We start from the raw sequence: 13,372 nt of genomic DNA on the forward strand, positions 1-13,372 counted from the left end.
GACAAGAGACATATAGTCGGTCCAAGGTAGGTGAGGAGTCCACCATAACCAGACAAGTGTGTGCTGTTGATATACATATCTGGAGGACAGTCGGTGTCTTGAGTCTATCAGGATTTCTGACTGTCTCAAAGTCTGATGGATGGTCCAAACCCCTTACATGCACAAGACAGGCAGCTGTTATGTATGACTAGGTCTTGTACTCCCACTTCTTGAGAGGCAGGGGCGACACCGTTTCCGTAAAACATTTCACGAATGAGAACAATCCTGACCGTGGAACAGTCTTGGGGAGCCTATCTTCTGCAGGAGGCTAAAGAGTGCACTCCTGCTGACCAAGTCAATGGCTCTTGTCAGGAGGAAAAGTCCAATAATAATTATAAAGGAAGTTAATAATTAAATCATTTTTTTGAAAAAAAAAAATACGGAGAAATCACTTTTTAATTCAAATAATACTTTAAAGTCATTTCACTGGAAAAGTATGGTTGCACAGAAATAAAAAAGGGATCAAAACTCCCGAAATCATAGCCCAAACCTTGAATGGTTTAATTCTAAAGTAAGCGGTTAATGACGAAATCTATCAACCATCTGACCATCTTAGACATGACTTGACCTCGAACTAAAAATGGAGTGATTAAAAGAAATGAATCATTCTCACTGAAATCCCCTTACATGAGCTCCAATACATAACAACAACCTTATTAGGGACAGCACTTCTTCAAGGTTCAATAGTCTCGGAAGTAGTTTTTTTATTTCTTAATATGGCGTTTAGTGGTCATGTTGGATTATTTTGACCTGGAGATGATCCTACATTGCAAAATTATGAACAGAAATTGAATAAACATACCAAATAACTCACGAAAAGAGGGATATTATTCATGATTCTGGGACAAAAACTTGAGAATTAATAAAAGAAATGAGTATCTTACTGAAATCCCTTTACATTGGTTCTAACACGTATAAGCCTCAGACAGTAATTTTTCAAGATGGCGGTTGGCGGCCATCTTGGATTTTATCTGAAGATTATCCTTTGTGCAAAATAACTATATGAATTGAATCAACATACCTAATGACTCATGAATAGAGTTATTATGCATGATTCTGGGGCAAAGGGTTCAAAAATTGATATTTCAAGATGGTGTCATATAGCGGCCATCTTGGATTTGACCTGAAGATGACATTATATTGCAAAATAGAAAGCAGAAATGGATTCTGCACACCCCAAAACCCCTAAGTAGAGGTATTACTCGTCATTCTTGGGCAAGGGGAACAAAAGTCAATTTTTCAAGATTGCATATGGCGGCCATCTTGGATTTGACCTGAAGATGACCTTATATTGCAAAAATGATTACAGAAATCAGTTCTACACATCTCTAAACCCCTAAAACGAGTCATTACTCATCATTTTGTGGACAGGGTTTCAAAAGTTAGGTTTTCAAGATGGCATCTGGCGGCCATTTTGGATTTATGCAAATTAGCAAAATTGCCCAAACGGCAACTTTTGGCAACCAAGCTGAATTTGTTCTAGGACCCCTTAGGAACACGAATCAAGAAAAAAACTTCATCGGAAAGAACATTTCTAGGTTGGTGTATTGAGCCTATGAGACTGTCGAATCGACTAATTTGTTTTTTCCCCAATAAAATGTCCAAACTCTGTGTTCATTATAAAAGGGTAAAGTGAAATGAGCATTCTCAGGAATGAGAATAAAAAGCTCCCTCTTCTCATATTCCCCCATCTCAACATGACTGTCTACGAATTTAGTACAAATTTATAAGTTCATATTTGTTCTGCATGTCATGTTGGTCTGTTTGGAACATGGCAATAATAGGAAGTAGAAATTGGATTTTCAAGAGTTTTTGAATTTGCAATTTTTTACTGTTTTGTTTAAAAAATAATATTTTAAGCATTCTTATTTCATAAATCATTCATTAATAATATTTTCATAAATATCACAGGACATTCATCTGAGTTATCTATAATGTTAAAATGGCTAGACTAGAAATCTACACATTACAAACCATTACTTACCCTCTTTTCATAATCATTAATAGTTGTTTGACTGCTATGTTCCACCATCTTTCTTAGTTCAGTGATTTGTTTATCTCTACTCTCCTTCGCATGGCTGAACTCCTTGCTAAGTGTTTGTACTGAAATTTGAAAAAAAAATCCAAGAAATCCAAGGATTTTAATCAAACATGTTAGGATAAATGTGTACATTTACTTTAACAAAGGAAATAAAAAGCTGACTCTCAAAATATACCTGAACCCTTTGTTTAGGTATGAAATTGCAATTTCTTGCAAAAGAACAAATACAATATAGATTTCAAGGTCTAAAGATTAAATATTCTGGTTTATGGTGGAGTGTAACAATTACAGCAAACATGTATAATTAGTACACTGTGTTTAAATTCTAAATCATGACTAATTAAAAATGAGGATAAAAAGGAAAGTAAATAAAAATGTTTTCATTCTGAAAATTGCAATTGATTGTATGTACTAGTATATGGTTACATCTTTTCTCCATGGAAACATAATTCTTGAAAGGTACAGAGATATAAATGCAGTTTAAAGAAAATAAAGTGTTAAAATGACTCACACTTTATTTTTTTCAGTTGTATTTGATCCAAGAGTGATGTGAATAGGCTAATTTCACACCATTAATCACTTACATTTCTTTTCTAACTTAGAGTTAGTCTCTTCCAAGTTTGAAACTTTTGTTCTGTAATGAAGCTTCATCTCTTCCATTTCTGTATTCTTCCTGTCAAGGATCTTAAAAAAAGAAGAAAATCAAGGAAATGCTTCAACAAATATTTATTACTCTTAGCCATGTATGACATTTAGTTTTGGTGAATTAAATATCAGTAACTTCATAAAGCAGTAACTTGTTACTTGATATCAATAGAAAGTTCATAGAATAGTCACATTGAATGTGACTGCATTCAGATGACGTACTAGGTCTGAACATCATACAACATAAATGTTACTCATGACATCATAATGATATCATGACGTTATGAGTTTGTCTGACAAACTTCAGAGAGTTGTTCTTTAAAAGACTTGTATTATTAAAAGTGATACGATTGGTCTGAATGAACACTATGAAAAATGTTGAAGATTGTTGTGCCATATAGAAATGTGGCTTATTTGTCCTAAATTACAGAATCTATAATTTTACCAGAAAGCTTACAGGGAAAATTGACATGAAGTGCAAGTTTTACAATCACTCTCAAAATATACGCTATTGCTTTACATTTATATTGAGGAGTTGATTGATATCATTATAATGGTTGGATTATGATAATTCAAACTTCATCGTAAGTGGTTTCAGTGACATTATAGATTCATACAGGTGATCTCACACTTCATTAGAGGTGGTCTTTAGCACCATTTTGAAATTAACAGTACCTTCTGGATAGCTTCATCATGTCTCTGTTGGATGAGAAGTTTCTCTTCATGAAATTTTGCTTCCAGAAGCTTAGTTCTCATCTCAAGATGCTGCTTCTCTTGTCTGGTTTCCATGGCAACATCATTAAACATTGTTGATGTCATATTTGGTCTTCCATTGATTGTGATCTGATTGGTTCTTGTAGCCACTGGACTGAGTTCCAATTTGGGCCAATCAAACACAGATGATCTTTGGTTTGTAGGAGGAACCTGTAATAATAATAAAAACAATAATGATGATAATTATTACAATAATAATGACAAAAAAAACAGTTCTTGTATAGTACATATGATTATAATGTCTCTATGCACTTCCAAAGGACTTGGATATTATTACCCGGGCTCTACAATGTGGCTTGGCCAGTGTAATTACTTCCAGCGCACACACTCATGGCATGGATAAATTGCTACCAGGTACCCATTCACCTCACCTGGGTCTAGTGCAGCACAATGTGGATAAATTTCTTGCTGAAGGAAACTACGCCATGGCTGGGATACGAACCCATGAACCTCTGTTTCAAAGTCAAGAGACTAATCCACTGGGCCACAATGCTCCAAAATTGTGAAATGTCACTTTACCTTATTATCAGATGATTTTGCTTCTTTCCTCCTTGGATTAAGATCCTCTTCTTCATCTGATGAATATGTGAAAGATACTTTGTGTCTGTTACGAACCTCTACCTAAAATAAATTACAAGTCATGGCTTGGTTTTAAATGGAAAAGTATTACTTCATAAAGAAAAATGTTGACTTTGCAACATATAATGGAGTGCCTCTGGCAGTCTCACCTGCAACACTTGATTCAATATAGTAGCAGACTAGCAGTCCTGACTTTGAAAAATACTATAAATTAAGCCTGAGTCATATCGATTATTTTGAAAACCGGTGTTCGACAGCTCTAATTCGATCGAACATCGATGCATCGAATATTGAAGGCGGGGAAAATTTAGTCTTTTGTTTTTGCGTCGATGCGATGCGCTTTGCATATGCACTACGCGCGCACTGACGGTACGCGCTGGCGTCGGCCGGGTGAGCGTTGCACAAGCAGATGACAGAGCAAAGTTCGTTTGTATTTTCCATGATCACAAAACACACAAAAAAAGGCTGGGGACCAAAGCAGAATTCTTCCCAAAATATCTTCAACAATGATATTTGCAGATGACAACATATAAGTTTAAAATGAAACAATAATAAAGACATGAATCACGCAGAGTCGATCCGAATGATTTTCGGTCGACTAGCATTCGCAGTCCATTCACCAGCCCCGTCCGCAGCTCCGTACACTCACTCTCCCGAAACGACAGGCGTGCTTGACGTCAGCAAACAAGTGCAATCAACGGAGAGCGCTGTAACTTGCCTGAGATTGTGTAGTTGGATCCAAAATGAGCTCCAAATAAATTTATGGGAATAAATACGTAATTTTCTCTGGATGGTCATTTGAATTGCTATTCAATGATGATATAACAATTGTGAGGAAAGATTGTGGAATATGAGTTATGACAATGTTCGAGAATTAATCCTGATAATGACAATCCAGTTTTTTAGACGCAATTGAGCATGCGATCAAAATAAATACGAATGTTTCGAATCGAGCCCTAAATTCATCTAAATTATTACGATTTAACAAGATTTTATGGTCATACTAAGAATATTGACGATGTCAGCAAAGTATGTTATGTTCATATGGAAGAAATAATACTGGGATTATTTCTATTGTTATTCCATCTCTGGACGTCTCCTCCAAGCTCCGAGAAAATAAGCACAATGCGCATGCGTGTTTGATGACGTATGACATATTTTCCCATTCATGAAATCAGAGCCCAAAGTTGGGCACAAACTAGCTTCAAATTGATGGGAAAAATATCAAACGCAATTTTCTCTGTTTTGTCATGTAAAATGTTATTATATGGTGATATTACGAACTTGAACAGAGTTTTTGCATGTAGACAATGTTCGAGAATCAATCCTGACGTGATGATTATTTTTTTTAGACAAGTGCACTAGCTCGACTCAAGAAGTCAAGTTGATCGTCATGAGATGTCCGCCATTGAAAATTGAAACGAAATACAAACGTTTCACATCAAGCTCTAAATTCATATTAATGATTATCATATGCAAATTATTGTTAAATATTACGATTAAATAATGTTCTATGGTCATGATTTTAATATTGTTCATGAAAGCAAGATTTATTTTACGTTGATCGCGTCAATTTCCGGCCATTTTCTGGTTTGATTAAAGAACAGTACTTTATACTGCGCATGCACGATCGATGGCCATGACTTCCATTCATGAATTCATCGTGCATAAATTATCTCGGCACGAGCAGACGAGTAAGACTCGAACTATGATCGAAATAAACTTCAAATTAATGGTGAATAGCATCATAATTACTCAATCGGTTTCATTTTGGGGGCAATAGAAATCAAGTACATGTAAGTAGTAGTAAAGTTGGACATTACTGATATTTTGATGATTGATTGTGTAAACCAAACGAATCGGCCGGCCGACGTATTTTTTTTTTTTTTTTCGATGCACCGATTTTGCAAAATCTGCACCGGTGTTCGATGACATCGATCGAACACCGATTTTAAAATCGATTCGACTCAGTTTTACTATAAATGACATCTGACCTTGATCATGTGACCTAAGACTTGTCAGTGATACTTGATTACCATATATCCACATTTTATTAACAATATCTATAAACTTTGAAAGTTATGCAGCAATCTAATAATTACCTCCAAAAAGTTCAATGACCTTAAATGAGCTTTGACTTTGGTCATGTGACCCGAAACTCGCACAGGATGTTCAGTGATACTTGATTACTCTTATGTCTAAGTTTTATGAACTAGTCCAATAAACCCTCAAAGTTATGATGGTAATTCAACAAATACCCCCAACCTGGCTAAAGTTCAATGACCTAAAGTGACCTTTGACCTTGATCATGTGACCTGAAACTTGCACAGGATGTTTAGTGATACTTGATTACTCTTATGTCAAGGTTTTATTCATCAGATCCATAAACTTTCAAAGATATGATGATAATTCAACAGATACCCCCAACTTGGCCAAAGTTCATTGATTGAAATAACCTTTGACCTTGGTCATGTGAGAAACTTAGGCAGGATGTTCAGTCATATTTTATTATTTATGGCCAAGTTACATGAACTAGGTCCATACATTTTCTAAGTAATGATGACATTTCAAAAACTTAACCTTAGGTTAAGATTTCGATGTTGATTCCCCCAACATGGTCAAAGTTCATTGACCCTAAATGATCTTTGACCTTGGTCATGTGACCTGAAACTCAAACAGGATGTTCAGTAATACTTGATTAACATTATGTCCCAGATTCATGAACTAGGTCCATATACTTTCTTAGTTATGCTGTCATTTAAAAAACTTAACCTTCAGTTAATATTTGGTGTTGACACCGCCACCGCCAGGAAAGCAGCGCCTATACATGTAGTCTCACTCTGCTATGCAGGTGAGACAAAAATGCTATTTTCTCAACAAAAAAGAGAGTTATTTTATTTGTGTGGTGGATATATCATCAGACACATCATTTCACATCCCCTTTTATAAGAAAATATTTGTTTTCATCAGGTTTCATTAAAAATTTGAATTCAACATGATATATTGTGTGGGAGCTGCTTGATTTTTAAATAAAAACTTAACAATCCATAACTCTCTTTAATGGGTTTTCATCCAACCTTCATTAATACTTGTCTTGATTTTTGTTTTCTTCTTACATTAAAACAACTAACTAATATCTTTTTAAATGATTTGACCATTTTAAATGATAGGAGAAAACATAGAAGTTCTTGGATGCACAGGAATTTAATTCAAAGTTTCTTCTCAAGTTTACATATATATATATGTGTGTGTAAAGCTTTACATGTACAACAGCTTTTGGCAACTCTTTTTTATTTAAATATTGTAAAGAAATGGATGAAGAGAACAATGGTAGGCGTAGCTTAAATCAAGGTTCCCCAGAGCTATCTACCTTGAGGAAAAATTGGTGATGCCGAAAAAATGTCTCTGCCGGGAATCGAACCCGGGCCCCCAGCTTTGAACGCCGGTGCCTTAACCACTAGACCACAGAGACGGGTTAATGGTTAGGGCGAGCCAGATCCAATTGACCGTCAGATAGACACATTTTCGACACTATACCAATTATATTTTCCTTTGTCGGGTGAAGGTGAGTTTTGAACAATGACAAGCCGCCATGCCTCAGCTGGATCGAAGCTATTGCTTTGATACAGTACACGTATGGGAGAAGAAATACAAATGTGTAAAGCTTTACATGTACAACAGCTTTTGGCAACTCTTTTTTATTTAAATATTGTAAAGAAATGGATGAAGAGAACAATGGTAGGCGTAGCTTAAATCAAGGTTCCCCAGAGCTATCTACCCTTTGGAAAAATTGGTGATGCCGAAAAAATGTCTCTGCCGGGAATCAAACCCGGGCCCCCAGCTTTGAACGCCGGTGCCTTAACCACTAGATCACAGAGACGGGTCAATGGTTAGGGCGAGCCAGATCCAATTCTAATCTATTGGCGATATATATATATATATATATATATGTATATGTACCCACGCCGTTTTATCAAGAATACTTTAAAAAAACAACCACCAAGGGATCAGAAGGTTTTCAAGACTTGTACAGTCTTGCCATACATAGATGGCCTTTCACAACACCTTAAACGCCGATTAGAAGGTCACGGTATCCGAACGGTTTTCCGCTCGGACACCACCTTACGCAAACAGCTTGTACGCCCCAAAGACCCTATCCCTGATCACAGACGTGATGGCGTAGTATACAACATTCCTTGCAAGGGATGTGACGGGTCTTACATCGGAGAGACAGCCCGACCGATAGTTGAACGCATTTCTGAACACAAGCGGGATGTTTGGTTACAGCAAACCGACACATCCGCGGTGGCAGAACATGCTTGGGAGAAGCAACACCACCCAGATTGGGAGGGTGTACATTGCATTGCCAAAGAAAGACATTGGTATACACGCAGGATTAAGGAGGCTATTAGTATACGTCTTTGTCCTAACAATTTCAACAGAGACAGCGGGATCGACATCCCCGATTTCTGGATGCGAACCATCCGACAGCACAATACCCCCTTACCTGGCAGTGCACGCCGACCTGATCGTTCCCGGCCCCGATCGAGGGACCGCTCAGCCAGTCAACCCCCGCCCACGGGAAACTAGCGAGCCCGCTAATTTTGGTCTCATTTGCATATTGCCGACCCACGGCGTATTTGCATATACCCCCGGCTTATTTGCATAACTCCTGACCAATCACACAACGGATCAGTGCCCACCTATTGTTCTCGCGTTTGTGCGTACGGTCTTGGAGGTTAGTATAAATAGAGTACGATATCGGACAATCCGTGTCACTTGATAAAGAGTTGCAGCGGCACTCGAAAGCTCGTGAACTTGTAAGCTAGTGAACACTTTTTGCGAGAGTGATCACGAATTTCCTAGAAAGCCAGTGAACACTTTTTGCGAGAGTGATCACAAATTTCCTTGTTGACCATAGTAGATTGCGAGACAAATGAATACCCTCTAGCGATCATATTGTATTTATGGTAAATTGCCAACTCGTCCACTCACCACATGGTCTACACATTTTCTCCAACAACCATTCGGTCCAATAACCATTTGGTCCAATAATTACCTTGTCTAATCACCGATTCGTCTATTACCATTTTGTCTCATAACCAGTTGGTCTAATATCCGTTTTATTTTCATTTACTTCACCAAATGAACACTAAGTCCAATTAGACTAAATGGTACATGAACTAAATAGCTATTGGACCAACTGGTTATTAGACGAAATGGTGAGTGGATGAAATGGCAATTATACCATTTGGATAATGAACGAACTGTTAGTAGACAAAATGATAGCAGACGGGTTGGTAATTGCATGTATTGGCATTAGACCAATTGGAAATAAACCATATTAATAAAGGGATGTCAAATGGATGGATGAAGTTTGAATATACTCACCCTTGCTGCCTCAAGATGTGATTGGTATGTAGAGGATGGGACATCACCTCGCCCTTCATTGCCTAGTTTACGCTGATGTTGCCTTTAGAATCATGAAAAACAACATAAGGATTTTATTATTTGATTTCTAATTTTGATTTCATTTTTTTATTGCTCACTAGGGCCGAGTTTCTTTCTCAATTCCAGTGGCATCTTTCTGGTTTGAATCCGGTATTCAGATAGATGGATGGTGGTTTGAATCCGGTATTCAGATAGATGGATGGTGGTTTGAATCCGGTATTCAGATAGATGGATGGTGGTTTGAATCCGGTATTCAGATAGATGGATGGTGGTTTGAATCCGGTATTCAGATAGATGGATGGTGGCTTGAATCCGGTATTCAGATAGATGGATGGTGGTTTGAATCCGGTATTCAGATAGATGGATGGTGGTTTGAATCCGGTATTCAGATAGATGGATGGTGGTTTGAATCCGGTATTCAGATAGATGGATGGTGGTTTGAATCCGGTATTCAGATAGATGGATGGTGGCTTGAATCCGGTATTCAGATAGATGGATGGTGGTTTGAATCCGGTATTCAGATATGTGGATGGTGGTTTGAATCCGGTATTCAGATGGATGGATGGTGGTTTGAATCCGGTATTCAGATGGATGGATGGTGGTTTGAATCCGGTATTCAGATAGATGGATGGTGGTTTGAATCCGGTATTCAGATAGATGGATATTGGTTTGAATCCAGTATTCAGATAGATGGATGGTGGTTTGAATCCGGTATTCAGATAGATGGATGGTGGTTTGAATCCGGTATTCAGATAGATGGATGGTGGTTTGAATCCGGTATTCAGATAGATGGATGGTGGCTTGAATCCGGTATTCAGATAGATGGATGGTGGCTTGAATCCGGTATTCAGATAGATGGATGGTGGCTTTGTGAACACATTAAAGGACAATAAAATTTCATGTTTCCAATAACTGAAGTTTTAGTTGTATTGAACACTGATTTCTGGAGTTACTATATGAAATCAGGAGGAAGATTAACATAGAGCATTTCTTCAAATCATTCTACAAAGATGATATGCAAAATCAAATATTTAACAGTTTAACTGTTCTTCTACATTCAATTTGATAATTAATAATGTGTGTAAGCAAGCATTTGGAATCCCTACATATTGGTAAAATATCAAAATGATAAGAAACAGTCAAACCTTGTGTCAGCATTTGAATGGTGTTCCTGCAAGACATTAGTCGATGTGACCTTCGACTTGACCGATGGATCACGAGCTGACCATAGCTCTCCACTAACCCAGTCTGGTAGGGAATGTACTCCTATGTCATCTTGCCTCAATGCTTTGTATTGAGAAGGCTCATCAAAATAGATGGACTAGACAGAGGGAAAATGAGATGAAAACATGTCTCCTGCATAGACTACACTCTGAAATGCACTTTAATTAGAGAATTAAACAAGTGGAATGCCTCTGGCCGTCTCACCTGCATCACGCGGTTCAATATAGCAGCAGTGCTGACTTTGCATACTACTCTAACTCGCACAAGATGTTCAGTGATACATGGTTACTCTTATGTCCTCTTTTTATGAACTAGACCAATAAACTTACAGAGATATGATGGTTATTCAACAAAAAAACCCAACATGGCCAAAGTTCATTGACCTTACATGACCTTTGACCTTGATCATGTGACCTGAAACTGGAACAGGATGTTCAGTGATACTTGATTACTCTTATGTACAAGTTTCATGAATCAGATCCATAAACTTTCAAAGTTATGATGGTAATTCAACAGATACACCCAATTCGGCTAAAGTTCATTGACCTTTGACCTTGGACATGTGACCTGAAACACGCACAGGATGTTCAGTGATACTTGATTACTCTAATGTCCAAGTTTAATGAACTAGACCAATAAACTTTCAAAGTTATGATGGTAATTCAACAGACACCCCCGATTCAGCCAAAGTTCATTGACCCTAAATGACCTTTGACCTTAATCATGAGACCTGAAACTTGCACAAAATGTTCAGTGATGCTTGATTACTATTATGTCCAAGTTTCATGAATCAGATCCATAAACTTTCAAAGTTATGATGGGAATTCAACAGATATCCCCAATTCGGCCAAAGTTCATTGACCCTAAATGACCTTTGACCTTGATCATGTGACCTGAAACTTGCACAAAATGTTCAGTGATGCTTGATTACTATTATGTCCAAGTTTCATGAATCAGATCCATAAACTTTCAAAGTTATGATGGGAATTCAACAGATATCCCCAATTCGGCCAAAGTTCATTGACCCTAAATGACCTTTGACCTTGGTCATGTGACGTGAAACTCATGCAGGATGTTCAGTGATACTTGATTAACCTTATGTCCAAGTTTCATGAACTAGGTCCATATATTTTCTAAGTTATGATGACATTTCAAAAACTTAACCTCAGGTTAAGATTTCGATGTTGATTCCTCCAACATGGTCTAAGTTCATTGACCCTAAATGACCTTTGACCTTGGTCATGTGACATGAAACTCTAATAGGATGTTCAGTAATACTTGATTAACCTTATGGCCAAGTTTTATTAACTAGGTCCATATACTTTCTAAGTTATGATGTCATTTCAAAAACTTAACCTCAGGTTAAGATTTGATGTTGACGCCGCCGCCGCCGCCGCCACCGCCGCCGCCGCCGTCGGAAAAGCGGCGCCTATAGTCTCACTTTGCTTCGCAGGTGAGACAAAAACTGAGTTTAATACCCAACAGAGTAAATTCAAATGGAATTGTAGTAGACTCTGAATAAGTTAACCTGCCATAAGCCAAATAATTGCCTAACTGGAACCATTATTTCAGCCCAGAATATGTATTAGTTACATCTTAGTTCTAAGACAAATTAGTTGAACAGATTCCTATGATCCCAAGATATTATGATCCAAACAGAGATTTGACTATAGGCAGAGCTAAGTATGTTGAAAATAAAATATCAACTGCATGCAACACCTTCTGAAATGCACCTTTAAAGAGGATCATAGAAACTGATAGATTTTGTGCATGATTGTGCACTATACATGGAGGAAGTTACATGATGCAGAGGTTTGAAGATTGAGACCTGTCATGCCTTTCGTCTTTCAGGCAGTTGCTTTAAAGGTTGGCCCTAGACATAAATATCTTATTCTGTTTAATACACATCTGAGCGCATCATGGTCTAGTGGTTCAGAATTCAGACTCTCACCTTTCATAGGATTGCGGGTTTGAGTCCTAGCCATGGTGTGTTAACCTGCTTCAGCAACAAATTTATCTACACTGTGCTGCACTTGACCAAGGTGAGGTACAGTTGTGCTCAAAAGTTAGAGAACCCCACCACAAAATGAACTTTTTCATGCTGAGTGTTAAATGTAGACAGTCCACTACAATGTTTGGAGAGCACAGTGAAACAAATTCTAATTGAATAAAATATTTTATCACCTGACTTCACAATTAAATAATTAAAACAAGATAGAATTTGAATACGTTAAGTATGTTCATTTTCTGTTGGGATTCACAAAATTTTGAGCAACACTGTAAATTGGTACCTGGCAGAATTAATTCTATTAAAGCACTGTTGAAAAAAGTGGTATCTCAAGTAAGAACCACGGTAATAATAACAACAACACTGTATCCTCAGGCAAAAAGGGATAAATCCAGTTTATCAGACAAAGTTGAGAACATTATTCTTACTGTGTATGATGGGAGAGTAGGCAAAGGGCCAGGGTCTGGTCGACTGCTAAATGGTCCTTCAAGTGAGGATTTCTTCAGCATATGGAGAAGTAGCTTGCTGTACATATTACGATTTTTCCTGCAAAGAAATAATAAAATGAAATAAGTCTGCAAAGCCATGAATGATCACAATACTTACTATTC

At 37.4% G+C, this 13,372-nt stretch overlaps 1 protein-coding gene across 2 annotated transcripts in view; it reads right to left on the reverse strand.

The window, feature by feature from the left end:
• LOC121422300 (centrosomal protein of 112 kDa-like) overlaps positions 1-13,372 on the reverse strand; it is a 56,829-nt gene that overhangs the window by 34,687 nt on the left and 8,770 nt on the right. For both annotated transcript variants that reach the window (XM_041617243.1, XM_041617244.1), the window contains 7 exons: positions 13,190-13,307; positions 10,675-10,850; positions 9,470-9,551; positions 4,019-4,120; positions 3,401-3,649; positions 2,665-2,764; positions 2,024-2,142 (listed from right to left, as the gene is read on the reverse strand). In XM_041617243.1, coding sequence (XP_041473177.1) covers positions 2,024-2,142; positions 2,665-2,764; positions 3,401-3,649; positions 4,019-4,120; positions 9,470-9,551; positions 10,675-10,850; positions 13,190-13,307 — 946 coding nt within the window. The remainder of the gene's footprint in view (positions 1-2,023; positions 2,143-2,664; positions 2,765-3,400; positions 3,650-4,018; positions 4,121-9,469; positions 9,552-10,674; positions 10,851-13,189; positions 13,308-13,372) is intronic.

The sequence above is a fragment of the Lytechinus variegatus genome, chromosome 10 (genome assembly GCF_018143015.1).
Source record: "Lytechinus variegatus isolate NC3 chromosome 10, Lvar_3.0, whole genome shotgun sequence".
In the NCBI taxonomy this organism is placed as follows: domain Eukaryota; kingdom Metazoa; phylum Echinodermata; class Echinoidea; order Temnopleuroida; family Toxopneustidae; genus Lytechinus; species Lytechinus variegatus.